General features: G+C 48.5%; 1 protein-coding gene across 1 annotated transcript in view; it reads right to left on the bottom strand.

Moving 5' to 3' along the window:
* RUNX1T1 (RUNX1 partner transcriptional co-repressor 1) overlaps positions 1–19706 on the bottom strand; it is a 171725-nt gene that overhangs the window by 66222 nt on the left and 85797 nt on the right. Inside the window, 2 exon segments of the mRNA XM_055124995.1 lie at positions 4176–4417; positions 6930–7067. Of these exon segments, the coding sequence (XP_054980970.1) occupies positions 4176–4417; positions 6930–7067 (380 nt within the window).

The following is a 19706-nucleotide window of genomic DNA, read 5'->3' as shown; positions in this document are numbered from 1 at the left end:
AAACACGCAACTAATAAATGACTGTGATTGTTACAACACAGTGTAGCAATGAGCAAATACACACAGGAAGTGGTCTTTGCAACACAACATCTTTTGACATTATTAAAAAGATCACATTACAGTTTATTAAGTCTATCACCCACCTCTAAAAAGAACACCAGAACGATAACACGCATTTACGTGGTACTTGGAGAGAATGGGCAGGACCGTTCACACAGGTGAATTCTGTTACTCTGCACTGACAGGGACCCAACCTGGTACATCACATACATTAGCCAGAGCTCATCACTTAGCTGCGTTCCTGGCCCCGCTGCCATTATGAGCCTTCAGAAGCGACTTGTGAAAACAAACACCCGGATATAATTTAAAAGCACCGCAGATGATTCGCAGAGCTACAGGCAGCGAGCACAATGCCTCGATTCAGCCCAGCTCATGCAATGATACTGCAGGTGAAACTCTTCTTTTCCTCTCTCCACCCTGCACTCCCTCTTCTTGTCTGCTTAAGATTCACTGCTTGGGATGAACAGAGAAGGCGGATAACGTACTAAAAATAGCCCCAGTGATGGGAGCTATTCCACTCCCCCCACAGGCAATGGGCACCAGTCAAGCCACAAGAGACTGTACAAATGACTCAAATTCATTCCAGTCTCAGGTAAAGAGCCCCAGAAGAAGCCGGAGGAAAACACAGTGTTTTAGGTGCATGCCTTGCATGTATCTGACCCAAGTGTGACCCCTGACACCACACAATGCCCTGGCACTGAACAGCTGCCCCAGCATGCAGGGGTGAAGCAGCAGTGTATCCTCAGGCCCTTGCACTGAAACACCAGCTTGCGGGCTGGTGGGGCTCCCGTATCCCCTGAGCACTGTTTGCTAGATCCTACCCTGCTTTAAAAAAAAAAAAAAGAAAGGAAAAAAAACCCCTAAATAATCAATTGATGTTTCACAAAAGGGAAGATGTACCAATTGTTTTTCCCTTGGTTTGGTATTTGCCATACCCAGCGATGCTTAGGGCTTACTCCTGAATCTGTGCTCAGAGATCACTTCTGAGGGCAGGCAAGGTTGGTAACACCGTATAGGCCACTGGGAAAGGGACCCAGTTTGGTCACACAGAAGGCAAGCATCTTGCACTATCACTATACTATCTTTCCATCCTGAGATGTAGCAGTAACTGTCTTGAGTCCCAAGGCAGATTCACACCTTCAGCCTCAGTTTCTTCAGCCCCTTCAATTTTCCCCATCCATCCCTGCCGAATCTGGGGTACATATGACCTAATGCTTTTAGACTACTGTCCCACTCACTCATCCATACCATTCCTTTCCCCATATAGGGAAATACGGAAATACCAAGTTTTTCATGGCTACACATCAGCTTGTTGCTACACATTTTTCATTACAGTCAAATTCTAAGCATCTTCACAAGAAACCAAATAAACACTAACGTCCTACTTTAAACACTGGGAGCTAGGGCGTCAATTCTTTCTATCTTTGGTTTCTCTGGCTTCCTTGCTCACTCAGCTCCCCCTAACACTTTCTTTCTTGTTCAAATCCACCAAAAGTAGCATAATGTCACAATGATTGACTCGCTGCGCTCAAATCACAGCTGTCCCAATTCTAGTTGGGTGGCCTCGTGTATTTTCCTCTAGCTCTATAAACCTCAGTTTCCCCACGGAAGGAAGATGGAGAGATAGTACAGTAGGTAAAGCACTGGCTTTGAGCACTGCCAACCAGTGTTTGGTCTGTGGCATCATTATGACCCCCAAGCAGCCCTGGAAGTAATCCCAGAGCACAGAGCGAGGGGTAATCTCTGAGTACCACCAGTTATGCTCAAAATAAATAAATTAATTAACAATGATTTTTAAAAATGACCATCTCAAAGTAGGACAAAGATTTAAACAAAATGGCCTATGTAAAAACTTGCAGCCAGGTGTTCTAAATAATATCCATTTTCCACCCATTGATTTGATACATACCCACTGCCACTCATTAGGCCAAAGACTATAAATATCTCCCTTAACTTATCTCTGTAACTTTTATTTAGATAAATCGCTTTTTTTCGGGCTGGAGAGATAGTACAGGTAGTAGGGAGCTTTGCATGCGGTCAACCCACACTGGACTGACATGACCCCATGTCATGCGGTCTCCCGAGCACCGCCAGGAGTAACTAACTCCTGAGAGCAAAGCGAGGACTAAGCCCTGAGCATTACCAGGCATGGCCCCAAAACAAAACAAAAAAATCTGTTTTTAAAGTGCAATTGAAGCCACTTAGTAGGTGGGGAAATCAATGTGGTCAAACTCTTCTTATACCTCAAGGTATGGAATTCACTGCTGAAGAACACATCACATTTATCAAGCAGTGGGGCTGGAGCGATAGCACAGCGGGTAGGGCCTTTGCCTTGCACGCGGCCAACCCAGGTTCAATTCCCAGCATCCCATATGGTCCCCTGAGCACCGACAGGAGTTAATTCCTGAGTCCATGTGCTAAGAGTAACCCCTGTGCATCGCTGGGCGTGACCCAAAAAGCCAAAATAAACAAACAAACAAAAAACAAAACAAATGTATCAAGCAGTTTTCAGTGAAACTTTTTTTTTTCACTAACAGCATTCACCATTTGCTCTATCTCATAGCTGTTTTGGATTTACTTAGTGGTTCTTATCTAGTTAATCTGCATACTGACAGCCCTGCTAGGTAAAACTCAAGAAAAAATATAAGAAACCAAGGCAAGTGAAACATGCCCACAGATTCTACTGGGATCACCTTCCTATCCTCAAGGTGTCAAGGGGAAACTGACATGGAAAACGTAAAAGCTTTTAGTTCTTGGAGTGAGGAGATAATAGGGCAAAAATGAATCATAAAATCTCTGTCCAAGGTGAAATACTGGCATTTGAAGCTTCTCTACCAAAGCTGACTTTCTAGTCAGCCTTTGAATCCTGGGAATCCTTTTGCAGTCTGACTCTGCCCATGATAAGTGTACATAATAAAAATAAATGATCTATTTCCAGCAAAAGGAAACTTCTGCCTATCATGTGAACAAGCCAGAAGCCGAGATGATGAGAGGCCTAAATATGTGACTCAGAGCCTCTCAGTGACTCAGTTTGCTACGGGAAAAGCATCTCACTCAGTGAAACTCCCCATCACCCATGGAGGGTCACAATACAAGTGTAAAAGTGATTCAGGAGGGGGAAGAAAAAAATCCACACACAGGTTCTAGGTTCCAGTGTTATAACATACAGAATATAGTTGAATGTGAAAATCAACATTTATGTTGTCTACTACTTTAAGTAACTTTTCCTATAACAAATTTTTTTTTCTAAAAAAACCGAAAGCAGATACCAAAATTAAGGGGAGTTTGTGTGGTGTAGGTCTGAAGTTACTGGTTTGAGCAATGAAGTTGGGCCAAAGATGGATCGTGATAGTTAACAGAACCACGCGGATGTTCTTTAGGGCACTCATCTGCACCCATAGCAATGGTTAAAAGATTTTGTCACAATAAACAATAAAAATGTCTCAGGGCATGAGTGGAGCGTGTGCTTTGTGGGCCAGAGGCCTTTAGTCTCTGGCACTGTCCCCTAGCCACTGGGGAGAGACCCCCGAGCGCCAAGCCGGGGGGGTGGGGGGGGGAGAGGGGGATTTCAGAGCCCTTCCAGGTGTGCTCTCACCCCCCACTGCCCCCCCAAAGAAGAGAGAAAAAAGAAAATTATAATGAAATAAGAGCATTTAAAAGTGATAAATTCTTGTTCATCTAGGCTGATAGGTTGATAATTAACCCCCCCAAAGCAACTAAGTTAATATGAGCACCCAATTAAGTTAAATGAATCATTAACGTAACAACATTTATCATTGCTGAAGGCCTCCAGCCACACCAGGAGGAAATCTTCTTGGAATGTTACACACATGTGCACGTGTACACAGAGTTGAGAGAAGAGGACACGTGTCCGAGCAGAACCGTCTCTGGTCGAGTAGTCAAGTCAGAGTCCATGGCAGGGGTTAGGGGACATGCAGAATGGAGGTTCCTGTGACCACAGGAGGAATCGGACTCGCATGCCATTGCAGGTACGGAAACCATGGCCAGGAAGGCAAACAGGGCCTGTGTGTCCCCCATGCACGTCCCCTCAGCCCAGGACATTTGCACGTGCTTACCACCAGCCCCCTCAGCCCAGAACATTTGCACGTGCTTACCACCAGCCCCAGGACGAGGGTGCGGACTCGTTCCCCTATCTCCGGTGAAATGTCGTTGCCAAACTGCTGCAGGGTCGTGAGGAAACGTTTCAGCTTGCTGAGCTGTCTGGCGCCACAGGCTGGGGGCAGCTGTTGATTGGCCAGAGATGAGGAGGACGAGGAGGAAGGCCCGTTGCTGAAGCCGTTGGGCGGTGAGGGGGCGCCATTCAGGGCTGTGGGGGAATGGCTGGTGCCATTGGTTACTGCCAAGGCGCAAAACAGAAAAGGAAAACGTTAGCGCATCGCACGGGAAAACGGTACCCACGTCTCCTTGCCCTGAGGTGCAGGGTCGGCTGGCTGGCGGGCTTCTGCACTGACAACCAGTGGGGGCTTGGAGTGCAGGGCGGGGCCCTTGAAGGGTCCCCTGGAGCCAGCCGGGTCTCTTCCGCACACAGCAGGGCCCTGGCGGCTCTCGGCACAGAAGCTGATAATAAATGGAGCGGGCGGCCGGCCCTGCCTGCCATGCGCACATATGCCAACCACCTGAAACGTTTCAAGCACAGAACAAACAGCGCTCGGATGTCAGCCTTTTGTCACAGGCTCACATCAATATAACGGGCCCGGGCCTCCCTAAGCTGCTCCCCTAGAGAAAGTGTACATTTGGCGGAGACTAAATTTATCACTGAACATTTTTAATCATGTTTTGTACACACAACTGACAGCTGTGTTTATAGAAATAGGACTTTCAAGTTTTAACCTTCTACCACCCAATTAGAAGGCTATTTTCCCCCTCATATTTCTTTAACTACTTCTCCAGGGGAAATGCAAATCTCCCGGAGGAAGAAGTCAGCATGGACCTAGTCATTATCAAGGAGTTATCTCAAGAAACTGAAAGGAGTGACTGGACCCAAGTAAAGGCACGGAAGGGTGGTAGAGAAATACATTCACTTTGGATAAAATGGGGGACAGTCCCTAAGAATCAGGCTAGAGAGAGCTGTGCATTTCTACCCACAGGAAACGCTGAGTTTACCGTAGCCAATCAATTCATCTGAAAACCTGATCTTTTTTCATTAGACCCATATTTTAAATATAACTGATCAACAAGCAACAATAGTTTGAAGATGTTTTAGGTATATTCATAAGAGTCTCTAAGAAAACTTTCAAGAAAAATATATCTTTTGTATCAAGTGAATGCCCAAAGCATTCCGGTCTAGAAGTGGTAGTTCAGAACTTAGTCCTACGCTAAGTTCTTCCCCTTAGTGAAGTTTCTTTCTCCTCAGTTTTTCAATAGTTTTCTATATGATGTCTGCCAAAATAAGGAGGGGAGGGGAGGGGAGGGGATGGGAGGGGAGGAGAGGGGAGGGGAGGGGAGGGGCCTGGCCAGCAGTAGAGCTCTGCCTTGCATGTAAAGTTCTGAGGAAAGGAGGGGAGGAGGGCAGTAGAGGGGGAGAGGAAAGGAGGGGAGGGCAGGGGAGGAGAGGAGAAAGGACAAGGAGGAGAGGGGGGAGCGGAGAGGGAAGGGAGCAGAGGGGAAAAGATCAGAGTAGGGGAGGGGCGAGGAGGAGGAAGGAGGAAAGGTGAGGAGAAGAAAGGAGAGAACAGGAGTGGGCAGGACAGGGCAGGGGGAGAAAGGGGAGAGCTCACAGGACATGTCACCCTCCGGGTGAGATGACACTGTGCCACCAAGACAGACATATGCCTATCACTGCAGCTTTGTGAACAGCAAAGCAAACACAAGATGACAGAGTTACAACTTGGCACTGCTGGGGCCTCCTGCTCCTTACACATTTGAAAGGTCTCTTAATGGCAGCTTAAATGACACTGTATAAACAGCCTGGGATGCTCTTTTCTCTGATGTCTCCTAACCCCATACTCTTATCGTCACTTATTTTTCATTGATATAGATTTCATGGCACGTGCCGATAAATATTTGTATTCCTGTACAAATATTTAAGTTATGCACAAGGGAAAGTATTATCTGCAACAATAGTATGTTGTTACTTTCACAGATCCTCAAAGAGATGATTAACCAAGACTGAGGCCAGTGAAAACAATGCTATTCGCTAACCCTACTGAAATAAACAGGAACAAAAAGGAAATACTATTCTGCCAGGCTGTTCTGTCCTTCCCAGGACCACGCAGAAAATCATGAATCCCACTGATAAAGAAAGAACAGAGTCAGACCCAAGCTAGGATCAAATAAAGGTTTAATAAAGGTCTGAGATAGGGTCAAGGTAAAAAAGAAGTTCCTAATTTCAGAGAGGTTTTTTTCCCCCCCTTTTTTTTTTGGATATGAGACTTGCACACAGCAATATCCTGTTTAACTTAAGGATGTTAGCTTTTGACATTATTTGTAACAGTTTGGAATAGAGGAAAGTGGTATTAAAAGATCAAAAATAACCTGGAAATGATTACGCATACTCCCATGTTCCAAGTCAAACTGAACAAACTGAAACAAGGAGTTCCACATGAAGTGGAATGAAAAGCCACACTGATAACTATGGCTGCAGCCCCAAAGCAGGCTCTTCGTTAGCGTAACACACAGCCTACTAACACTCCGAAGCAATCAAGAAAGGCATCCAATATTGGCCATCCTAGACATCATGCCCAAGATGAAGTTCTGTGATCAGTACCTCACTCGAGCTGACAAGCGAGCTGGGGTGCTTGTTCCCGCATCACACACTGATGCTGAAATCCGAACCCCCCCTCTGTGTGCAGAGGCAAACCCAAACCCAACTTCCACACGGGAAGACAAAGGCGGGAGGGCCTACTCACACGTGGTCGGTGTGAATGAGCTGGTTCTTGGAGCTCCTTGCGTCGTGGGCGGAGGCGGCATGGTGGGTGGAGTCAGCCGAGATGGGGTCTTCACATCCACAGGTGAGTCTGGCATTGTGGAGTGCTTCTCGGTCCGATCTGGAGAAAGCCAGCAGGAACCCGTTATTCGACTCCCGAAACACCTGGTGGGGACCGGAGCTACAGTACAGGGGGTAGAAAGCCGGCCTTACACACGGCTGACCCAGGTTCAATCCTCACCACCACCAGGAGTGATCTCTGAGCACCGCCAGGTGTGACCCCAAAACAAAATCAAACAAGCCAAAGCACCCCACTTCTATTTTTAAGTGGGGTTCATCTTTAAAAAAAAAAATAGAAACAGCCAGTGAAAAGAAGAAATCCAACATCTTCTGTCGCTGGAACTGTCTTACGCGGGACGGAAGTTTAAATCAGGAGGACTCGATCATCCGAACGCCCCTGAAGAAGGTGAGCGCAGATGGCAGGACCTCATTTCTAACTGGGTTATTTTATAGCCTTTGTTATTTCTGGCTTGGGCAGATGCTACCTTGTGGCGTTATAGGCAGCAGCACAACTTCACTCGGAGCCGAAGCCAACATTAGCAAGAGGTAAAAAATAGATGAGGAAGTAGGATGGTAATGAACCCCTCCGACAGCTTTGAAATCACACGAATCTGTAGCTCTCAGAGACAGGTGAGACACGGACAGCAGCCAGCATTTGGAAATGATTTTTTAACACCCAATCCACTTTCCATGCTCCGTTTTCTGGCTGAGTAGATGAAACAGGTTGTCTGGAAGACAAGCCTCTCTCCAGTTTGTTCCCTGCCCTGCTTGAGAAGTCATCACTACACAAAGGAATGAAGTCAAGCTCTTATTTCCTTAGAATGGGTGAGTTTATGACCCAGAGTTTGAGAAACACAAGACTGAGACATCAATTCATCTCAGGAAAAGTAAGTTCAAGCTCCCAGTGAACTACTTAAAAGGAGACACTTCTAATTTATCTTCATGAACATGTGACAGAAACAAATAAATTTCCTGATGACCCAATAATGAACACTTGCACTTCTGAACTGGTTTTTACTGACTATCATTTTTCCATTCAGATTTTGAATTTCTTTTCTCAAACTACTAACCAAAGCAGCAACTCTTCAGTAAAATATGACTTTCATATGTGGAATAGAGATAATTCTAAGACCAAACAAATTGGTACAGACACCCGGTAACAAACTGTTGAACTTGGTGAAAACTACTAGGGCAAAGGGAAGGCGCCCAACCGAATGGATAAGAAAGATCAATCACTTTAACGGTGAGTCTTGGACACATACAAAAGTCTGAAGCTACTGCAAACCAATGTCATCAATTTATAAAAGTTTTCACTTCCTTAGGTCCAATTTTGTTACAAATGCACAGGGAAACACACACACACACACACACACACACACACACACACACACACACACACACACACACACACACACTCTGGTCCTGATAGCCTGAGGTACAGATATAGCTCACTTTGACTTCTTAAAAAATAAACAGATAATATTAATAGATTACTAAGAAACAATAATGATGATTATCATAGTGAGAACTTCTTAAATTTACATAAAAGTTAACCATCGAAAGTCCCAATTTATTACCAATGATAAAACTAATCTACTGCACCTTTATTCGAAGCAAATTCATTAAGACCCCTGAGTTTGCAATCCAACATTTAGAAGCTGAAATAAGGTTGAAACTCTATTAGGGAAGATGTAATAAAAGACTGAAAAAAAAATCATTCTAATAAGCACATCCTTAGTCACAGTATTCCTTTCCCTACTCTTAACCAGTTGGTTGAACAGTAATGAGTATCCCTGAAGTGAATCACGGGGCTCTGAGCAAAATGGTGGTAGAGACACACATTCTGTCCTCATCTTCCTGTAAGAAACTCCTCTTATCTGGCTATTCTATTCCGAAGCATCTGACAACATGTATCACCAGTAAGTCGCTTATCCTAGAAAAATACAAAAAGAAGACTCAAAGCTGCTGCCTTAATAGTTAAATTTATTGCACAATCTACTCACCTCAACCAACCTCAGCAACAAGGGAATAAATAGCTTTCCGCTTACATTGCAGCGGAGGGAAGAGGTAACAGCAGCAAATACAAGTCTCCCTAAATAAAGGCAAATATTTCTGTCATGCCAAGGAAGGAGGGAGGAAGGGAGCTTGCCAGAGTCGGCTGGGAGATAACAGTGGGAACTGCTGGTCCATCTGGTTTTCATTCTGCTAACACTCACGCTCAACTGTTGGAGAAGGCAGTCCAGATACACAGATTTGAAGCACGTGGGTGCAGACAGGGGAAGAACGGGAGGGGGAGGGGGAAGTGGGAATAACAAAAAAAAAATAAATACAACGATAAAAGAAAATGGGGAGAAGGGGAATAAAGTGGGAAGAGATGAGGACAAGGAGAAAGGCTGCAGGGGGAAAGGGTGCCCCAGAGAGACTTGGGGCTCGGGGCGTGTGGGGCCCCTTCCCTCCCCTGCCTCCATCTCCTCCTCGGGCAGCACCAACTAGACAGACCTCAGAAACAGGCGCCTCTGTTCTGAGAGCAACAGCCCACAGGAGGAGAGAAGGCAGAAAGCGAGGCAGTGCGCATCCTCCGCCCACTTGGGGGAACCCGGCCATTTCTGTCCTCCTGCCCAATACTGGACGAGCCTTTGGTCTCTTAGTCAATGAGAAGACCCTGCCTACCCCTACCAGGCTGCCGCCGGGAACACAATTCCTATCCTAAAGCAGTAGCAGAAATAGAAGACTGAGAGGGAAAGAGAAATGGCACTTTCTAATCCCTGAAATATCATCCATGTTTTAGGGGCAACCGCCACCCTTGTCCGTGGCATGACAACCCCCCGGGGCTGCGAACGGGACTATGTAAATCTTAATGGGAATCCATGTCTCTGTGCCCAGATTTAGGATTCTGGACATGAGTCAGGTTGCTGCGACTGTGGGCTTCTCTGGGATCAAATGGAGTCCCCAGCCAAGAGATCCTGCAAACTCAGACGAAGTGGGACCAGATGTGCGGCTGGGCGCAATCACTCCAGGATGGAGATACATCGGGCAGAGCCTGGCCGGGCGCGGCCCCTCCGCGCACACAAACCCCCTGGAATAGGCAGATTTAAGATAAATTCAGAAAACGTGTTTCAAGTATGCTGAGTTCTGCTGCATTTGTTTTGGATTATTTAAAAAACAACATTTTGAAATCTATATTCTTGAAACTTTTATAGCAAATCGCAAAAAAAAAAAAATAATAATTAAAGCTATAACTTAACCACCGAACCATTTCACTCCCTCTCAAGCTAAAGGACAGAGTAAACCCAATATTTACTGATAATATATTTATGTAATTTTTTTAACTTCATGAAAATTACACTCTTGTACGTAATTTCTATTTTTAGTAGCCAAGGGGGACTGTCCTGACATTTACTGGCCCAAAGTGATTCCTTTAAAAGGGACAAAGGGGGGGTGGGGTGGGGGGAGAAATCCCCAGCGGTTCCAAAGATAAATGAATAAACCAGCCATCTCTAGGTTAATGATTCACACCACTTCTAAACAAGACAATCTTCCCTTATGTGGTAATATTTCAACTCACATGGCAACTAGCCAGCACATATGTACAAAAGATGACTGACACATGGAAGAAAATGTGGCATATATAAATACATTACTGATACCATTTCGGTATCCAATTCAATGTCAGGGCCTCTAAAAGTGGAATGTTCCCCATTTCCTTTTTTCCAAAAAAAAAAAAGTAAAAAGCAAAGGTATGGCATAATCTGCCATGGCACTTATTTTACTTTACGTTCGTCCAAATGGTTCCAGATGTGTTGCTTAGGTATAAAGAATAAGCATTCCACATTTGTTTTGTTTACATGCCGTCCTAGAGGGGCATGAGCACAAAGACAGGGTGTTCAGTATTAGTTGATGGTACATCTTTTCCTATCAGCGTCCACGTCAATTATGCGTCCCCACGGCATTGGGCATTGAAGAACTGCTTGGTCAGTTCCTGCTGTCTCCAGTTACTGAAAGCGAGTGCAAGTATCTGTAGGAACCCGGTGCTGCAGATGGGTCGTGCTCGGGGGACAGGAGGGACCATTCACTAATTCACGAATGGAGAATGAGAAAGGACAGGGAAGTGGAGGAGGAACAAAACCAGGGGACAGAGAGATGGCGGAGGGCACCTGCCTTGCATGCTGCTGACCTGGGTTCAATGCCCAGCATACCACAAAGGCTCCTGAGCCAACCAAGAGTCATTTCTGAGTGCAGAGCCAGGAGGAACCCCTGAGCATCGCCAGGTGTGGCCCCAAACCAATAAAGGAATAAACCTAGGCAGAGAGCACAGATAAGATAGCAGGGGGAGAGAGGGGAGAGGGGGAAGGGGAAAGGGGAGAGTGAGGCTGCCATAGAGGCAGGCTGGGGTGGGGGGAGATGGGAGGGAACTTGGGAACTCTGGTGCTGGTGGAGGGATGGAGTTGGGACACTGGTGCACTGGTGGAGGGATGGAGTTGGGACATGGGGTGACTGAAACCTGACCACGAACAGCTTTGTCGGGGTCTGTCTCGCAGTGATTCAATTAAGAAAAGTTTTTTGAAACAGAGACAGCAGAGAAGGCAGTTTCCTTGTATGTGGCTGCGCTGGGTTCCATCTCTGGCACCATATATGATCCCCTGAGCCCCCCTCCCCCTCCCCGCCCCCCGGAATGATCCCTGAGCACAGAACCAGGACGAAGTCTGAGCACTGCTGGGTGTCTCTCCAAACAATGCAGACGTGGAATTCTGTTTGCTTTTATTTGTCTACAAAATGCATGACAACCTAGCTCTAACCGTGAAATCACGTGGTCACCCTAATGTCTGGGCCCTGTCGCTGGGCGGGGACGGAGGAGGTGTCGAGTGCTCCCTTTTTAAGCCGAAGTAGAAGAAGAGGCCCTGACAGGGCCCGATGTCCAGACAGACTTGGCCACAAATGCGGACACTTGGCCGTCAGCTGTGAGGCCTCAGGCCTCGTCCGTGCCCCAGGTTTAAGAACCAACTACACAGGCCTTCTCCGGCCAGCCTGCCTTTCCCGGCTAGCTTTGTTCCTTCCACCCGGACCGTCTTACACACGGTCGCTGCCCGCTTAGTCACGGCACTTTAAAAGATACCAAAGGGGCTGGAGCGACAGCACAGCGGGGAGGGCTTTTGCCTTGCTTGCGGCAAACCAGGTTCTATTCCCAGCATCCCAGAGGGTCCCCCGAGCACTGCCAGGAGTAATTTCTGAGTGCTTGAGCCAGGAGTGACCCCTGAGCATCCAACCCTGGGTGTGACTTAAAAAAGAAAAAAAAATACCAAACACAGCCTGAGAGCTGCTGGGGAGGGGGCAGAGAGACAGGGCAGTGGGCGCAGGCTTGCCCTGCACGTGCCTCACCCAGACTCAATCCCTGGCCCTGCATATGGCCCACTAAGCCCCAGCAGGAGTGAAGAAAAGGAGGGGAGGGATAGAAAGAGGGGAAAGGGGGAGGGGTGGAAGGGGAAAGGGGGGAGGGGGAGAGGAGGGGGGAACTGGAAGGGGAGGGGGAAAAGGAGGGGGGAAGGGGAGGGGGAGGGAAGAGGGGGAGGGGTGAGAGGAGGGAAGGGAGTAGAGGGGGAGGAGGGGGAAAAAGGAAAGGGGAGGGGAGTGGAGGGGAGAAGAGGGAAGGGGAGTGGAGGAAAGGAGGGGAGTGGAGGAAAGGAGGGGAGGGGAGGAAAGGAGGGGAGGGGAGAAGAAGGAAGGGAAGGAAGGGAAGGGAAGGGAAGGGAAGGGAAGGGAAGGGAAGGGAGGGGAAGGGAGGGGAAGGGAGGGGAAGGGAGGGAGGGAAGGGAAGGGAAGGGAAGGGAAGGGAAGGGAAGGGAAGGGAAGGGAAGGGAAGGGAAGGGAAGGAGGGAAGGGAAGGGAAGGGGAGGGGAGGGGAGGGGAGGGGAGGGGAGGGGAGGGGAGGGGAGGGGAGGGAATGGAGAGAGGGGAATGGAGAGAGGAGAGGAGGGGAGGGGAGAAGAGGGAGGGAAGGGAAGGAAGGGAAGGGAAGGGAAGGGAAGGGAAGGGGAAGGGAAGGGAAGGGAAGGGAAGGGAAGGGAAGGGGAGGGGAGGGGAGGGGAGGGGAGGGGAGGGGAATGGAGAGAGGGGAATGGAGAGAGGAGAGGAGGGGAGGGGAGGGGAGGGGAGGGGAGGGGAATGGAGAGAGGGGAATGGAGAGAGGAGAGGAGGGGAGGGGAGGGAGGGAGGGAAGGGAAGGAGGGGAGGGGATGGGAGGAAAGGAGAGGGGAATAGAGGGGAGGGGAATGGAGAGAGGAGAGGAGGGGGAGGGGAGGGAAGGGAAGGAGGAGGGAAGGAGAGGAAGGGAGAGGAGGGAAGGAGAGGAAGGGAGAGGAGGGAAGGGGGAAGGTGAGGGAAGAAGAGAGGAGGGAAGAGGGGAGGAGGGGAGGGGAGGGGAGGGCAGGGCAGGGGAAGTTCCACTCCTGACACTGCCAGGTGTGTTCTGTAACACCACCCCAGGCCCCAGCGATGACTCAGAAGCTGCAGACACCCGTGTAGCAGGGTGGGGACCAAGTGCAGTCCCTGGAGCACCGAGCGCCGTCCCGGCAGCACTGCAGCCCCCAAGCCGTGACACTGTGATCCACGGTGGCCAGTGGGCATGAGCAAGAGCAGCGACTCCAGGGGGCTGGAGCACAGGAGCACCGCACAGGAGCACCGGCACGAGGGCGCCCGGACCCCCGCCTGACACAGCCCCCTGCAAGCGGCACCACACAGGTGCCCTCAGTCACACCTCCGGGACTGGAGGGACAGTGGGCGCGAGCAGGGCCCGCCTGGCATGCAGCCCGCCTGGCTTACATCCCCGAACCCCACACCCAAGCCACCAGAGGAACCCCTGAGCACTGCTAGATGTGACCCCCAAAACAGAGAGAAAGGAAAGGTATTAGCCCTAACTTCAAACGTGCACTCAGCATCTAATGACAGAGAGCACTGGACACCGGAAAATGAGTTCGAGTTGGAATCATGGGCTCTGAGGGATAGGACGGGGCTGGGTGGGCAATTCAAACAATTCCACGGGCAACTTCTTATTTTAAGCTAAGTATGATAACGACTGCCGGGTCCTGTCTTAGCATCCGTGTCCCGGGAAGACTGATTTTCTTGACTGAATCACCCTAAGAGAGGAAGATACTCATGGTCGAGTTTCAGGCAGAGTGTCCTAACACCCGTCCCTTCACCAGTGTCCCCTGCCCTCACCAATGTTCCCAGTTTTCTGCCCAAAGATCGATATTTCTGAATGCAAAAATTTCTGTTCCCTGACACAAAACCACTGGGAATAGCCAAGGTCCACAGAATATATCAAATCTACGTTTCCTTTACGCAATAGACATAGAGAAGACCTTGCTACTTCTCCTTCCTTGCGAGAGAGAGCCCTTATTTAAGTATACAACTTTAAAAGTAATCAGTTTTCCTTGTTTTACATTAATCACATTTTGATTTTTACCTTACTAGCACGTGATGCCAAGCTCTAGCTCTGGGCAGCACTGGGTCCTGAGGTAGGTCTGCTGGGAGCTTCTAGAAAGGGCTTTCTGGGGCTGGAGTGATAGCACAGCAGAGAGGGTGTTTGCCTTGCACGCGGCCGACCCAGGTTCGATTCCCAGCATCCCATATGGTCCCCTTGAGCACTGCCAGGGGTAATTCCTGAGTGCAGAGCCAGGAGTAACCCCTGTGCATTGACGGGTGTGACCCAAATAAATAAATAAATAGGGCTTTCTACATTGTAGACAGACTCAGGGAGACAGCTGTTCCCTCTCTGATATTGTTGCCTGCCTGCCTTCCTTCCTTCCTTCCTTCCTTCCTTCCTTCCTTCCTTCCTTCCTTCCTTCCTCCCTCCCTCCCTTCCTTTTTCCTTCCTCCCTCCCTTCCTTCCTTCCTTCCTTCTGTTTTTTCCTTCCTTCCTTCCTTCCTTCCTTCCTTCCTTCCTTCCTTCCTTCCTTCCTTCCTTCCTTCCTTCCTTCCTTCCCTCCCTTCTGTTTTTCCTTCCTTCCTTCCTTCCTTCCTTCCTTCCTTCCTTCCTTCCTTCCTTCCTTCCTTCCTTCCTTCCTTCCTTCCTTCCTTCCTGCCTTCCTGCCTTCCTTCCTGCCTTTCATCCTTCCTCCCTCCCTCCTTCCTTCCTTCCTTCCTGCCTTCCTTCCTGCCTTTCATCCTTCCTCCCTCCCTCCTTCCTTCCTTCCTTCCTGCCTTTCATCCTTCCTCAAGCCAGGGCTGCAGGTGCTCCAGCAGCAAGCAAGGCGACTCCCCCACCCCCACCCCACTCCGCACTATCCCTCAGAGCTGATTCCAACTTCCCTACCTATACAATGAACCACCGTGGATAGTAGGAGCGCGCGGGTCTTTTCGCAAGGTCGAACATCCTCTGGTTCCTCTCTGCGGCGGCGACTCTGATCATCTCCAAAGCACAGATACCCAGAGAACACGTGTCTGACGGCCAAGTGACCGCAAGTGCAATGATCCTGAAATTGGTGATTATGAACCAGACCTCCTCTGGTCACATAAATCCTTATGTCCCTAGGAAGGCCTGTAAGGCGCTTCCCCCGTAACATTAGAATTAACGTGTACCTCTTCTCAAATACATTTTTAGTCCTCATCACATGAAATCCCCATCAATAGTTTGCTTACAAAATAACCTGCCAAGAGCGTCCCTATTTGATCACCCCCAAAACACTCACTAGAGCTGACATAGCGGGGGAGGGACTGGGCAGAGAGAACTCCCAGCGAAGCTCCTGACTCGGTGCTCGGGGACCATATGGAGTACCAGGGCTGAGAAGCCTCCAGAGCTGCCCACAGGCAAGTGTCTTAGCTCCCGGACTGTCTCCAAAGCCCCACACCAGGGTCCCGGGCACGAACTGCACTGCTGTCTCGAGTCATCTCCCTCCCCATCTCAGGGCTGTCTCCCTGCCTGTGCTGGCGAATCCCACCCAGGGCTTCATGTATGCCGAGCACGTACGTCCCACAGAAGCACAGCCCTTGCTTCTCACTTTCTGCTCCACATTCTGTCGTTCAAGACCAGAGACAGTGTCTCCCTAGAAAACATCTCTGCACACCCCCCACCCCCGCGGTGCTGGGAACTGTCACACCTTCTGAGTCTCAGAGCATTTAGGGAGACTCCACGTTCTCTCACGACCTCAGACCCAACACACCAGTGACTGGTTCTGACCCAGCACGTAGTCTAAAACAGGCCCTTTCGGTGGCTTTCCCAGAGACTGGACTCTCCAAAATTAAATAAAGGAAAAAATGGTCCCACTGCAGAGACAGAAGACGCACTAGGTTACTGTCTGTCCGGGAAAGCAGGGCTGCCCTGGAAACTCGGGCAGCGGAGGAGAAGCCAAGGACATAAGCGTCGTGGAGGCTGTCCAGGAGCCGGGAGACAGCTCAAAGGATTGGACAGGTTTTCAGGAGGGCGGCCCCAGGCCCGGCTCCGGCCCCACACAGTCCCCAGACCACCGTCCCCCTCTGCCCCCAAAACAGAGGCTTTGTTCAGGCAACACTCGGCTGAAAGTCCCACCATGTGTATCTTTCACACTTTTCTACAGTTCCTAGTCAAGCAATTCTGTCCTTACCTACAACCTAGTTCTTGTTGGATTTTCGCTTGAAACCAGAGAATCCTAAGAAAAAAATTTTAAAAATCCCTCTGAGCTGTGGGAACAAGGTACCATGCCTAACGCCTGCTGCAACCTTCTCAACTGCCTCTTCACGGGAGCTCTGGGGGGTGGCCCCTCCTCCCCCTCCTCCCGAGACACATGAGCCCCGGGACCGTGGGATCCTCCCGCTCTCCTCATCTTCCATGGGCTGTCTGGGCTGCATCATCTCTTATAAGCAGTTCCTTTTCTTTAATTCCGTGATTGGTAACGGCTGGCATTTCAAATTTTCATTCTCTAGTGTTAGTGACTTTCAGTAGTGACTTGGTTTGCACCAAGAGGGTCCTAAACGAGTGTGTCTGGGAGATCTGCTTTGGGTACCGCTTCTGCTGTTGCTTTGTAAAATCAGCGGCACGTTTTCCGTCGCTGTGTTGTGGGAACTCAATCAGATCATAGACATAATGTGCTTGGCAAAATGCCTAACACATGGTGAGCATGCCAGAAAGAGTGCTTTGAGTCACATGGGGCCCTAACACCGAGCATGATGAATACCTGGAACTCGAGTTCTGATGTCCCTCCCGAGTTCTAGACCCAAACTTCTAGGGTCACTCATCTCAACCTTCATTACAGTACCTCTTGCCCAATCTATTTAGAACCCCACGGGATGAACTTTCACCCTAATCTCTCAGCTCAGATCCGATCCCCAACCAGTTCTAGTCATTTTCCTACACACATCAACAGTGTGAATTCAAACCTTGGTCATCTTCAAAGGCCTTTGAACAACTCTCAGCATCACATGTCTGCCTCTTGACGGGGCCAGAGAGAGAGTTATATCCCCTCTGGGCTCCTGCAACGCTCCACACACCTTCGTTTTTCGTTTCTCATCCCTGTCTCCGAATCCCCCAAACACAGGAAATGACTGTGTTTTCCAAAACGGGGCCTGCACTCGGGCTTCCACTGGACAGTCTGCCACCAGGACCTTGTGAAATCCAGAGTTTTGTTTAAAACTCCATGTAAGTGTCACTTCAGCCAGAACCCATTTTTTGACTTCCAACCTCAGCCAGCCAGAGGCCCCACACTGCCACAGGACTCGGCGTCCCGGCACTTGACACTGTATTCTCTGCCCCTAGACCACCAGCCACGTGGCGGGACGGGCATCTTGCTCGTGTTAATGTCCCCGACATTTTGCATAGTCCCTGCCACACAGAAAACGCCCCAGACATTTAGTGTGTTGAATAAATATGCGTGACTGTAATCTCACGAGGCATGCTCACAGTCACAACTTGGAGACTAAAATTTTTAAGAGATATGACAGCTTCGAGAGAGAATCATCTACATATTTCCCTCCACAATTCTAAAAGAAACCTGAAAAGAAATTCTATGTTCTAGAAACATGTCACCAAAGATAAATCTAGAAACACTGGTAAATTGTTCACTTAACAGTTTTAAAGTATCATAATAAATTTCCAAAGACCTTTTACATAATATGCTATACAAAAACAGGCTCTGGAAAGCAATTTCTATATGACCTAGTCTCCCAAAGCTCCCATTTTACAATAGCACCACTGTAATCACACAGATGCACATTCCAAACAAAAAATATATCATAAACAAAAAAAATTACATTTTTCCACATTCCACAAGTGTTTTTCTTTTGAGTGGTGGTGGGGGTACAGGTACAGATTATTTTTACTTTCTTCTTTTTTATATAAATGTCTTGCAATGAGCATGTTTTTTTTAACAAGAAAAAAATACTAAAAAAGCCCAAAATTTTTAGGACAAGTTCTTTTATAAAAAAAATAAACTTTTTAAGACAAACTTTAAAATCAGGCATAGGCACAGTATGTGCCTGCTTTATTTCATTTTAATACTAAAATTTGCCCACTTCAGAAAAAGAAACTGAAGCCCAGAGCAATAAGATAATTTTGGGCCAAAGCTGTCAGAACTTTTAGAACAGACCCCTTTGGAGTCCATTATCACACAAAAGTAATGTTATTTTACCCACAACCTGAAAAACTGAAATTCAGATACTTTCAATATATGACACATTTTTTTCCCCCTGTTTTTTGTGTAACACCTAGCTATGCACATGGGTTACTCCTGGCTCTGCATTCAAGAATCACTCCTGGTAGTGCTCAGGGAACCATATGGGATGCTGGGAATCGAACCCGGTCAGCGGTGTGCAAGGCAAACGTGCTACCCACTGTGTTGTCACTCCAGCCCCGTTACATCTTAAGTCAGCATGTAGCATAGTATGTAAAAGGTCTTTGGAAACGTCCTATGATACTTTAAAACTACTGGGGCCGGAGCAATAGTACAGTGGATAGGGAACTTGCCTTGCATGTGGCCGATCCGGGTTCGATCCCCGGCATCACCGGGTGTTAGCTACCCAAAAAGCAAAATAAATAAATAAATAAAAACCTGTTAGGTGAATAATTTAACTAGTGTTTCTAGATTGATCTTTGGTGGCATGTTTCTAGAACATAGAATTTCTTTTCAGGTTTCTTTTAGAATTGTGGGTGGAAATTGGACTTCTCGAAATCACTGGACTAGCCACTTGTGGTCACTGACATTTTCGTCCAAGTACTGACATTTCCAAGTTGAGTCCTTAGACACACTGACATATTCGGGTGTCCCTGCCATGGTCCCGGGTTCTAGCAGCTACCACACCAGAAAGTTCCCCGTGAGGCTGTTTCTACCACTGCTCCCAGTCAATGCCCTCCCATATCAGGAGTCTGCAAAGCTCCTAGGAATAACGGCATCGTGGTGAAAGAGTCCTCAGAGGTAATGCTGCAGCCTGGGAAGGAGTTTCTCGGCCACCCCAAACGGCTTCTGCAGATGGTTTCATTTCAGTGGGTAGTTAAGACGTCGGTAATGAAAGAAATGTGGGCAGCTGATGACCAGCAGAGCTCTGCAGAGGCTTAAGGCTGGGGCTCCCAGTCCCCTACTTAGTAAACACCACCCCAACCTCCCTAATGACCAGGCCTCAGAGCTGAAGCCACAGCTGGCCTGGAGTCAGAGATGACCAGGGAACGCGGGCTCCCATGGCAGCAACACAGACTAAGGAAACAGCTGTGGGTGGTGGGGAGCAGGGAGATAATCCAGCA

The sequence above is a fragment of the Sorex araneus genome, chromosome 2 (genome assembly GCF_027595985.1).
Source record: "Sorex araneus isolate mSorAra2 chromosome 2, mSorAra2.pri, whole genome shotgun sequence".
NCBI classification, from domain to species: Eukaryota; Metazoa; Chordata; class Mammalia; order Eulipotyphla; family Soricidae; genus Sorex; species Sorex araneus.
This window is presented reverse-complemented; position numbering and strand designations above follow the sequence as displayed.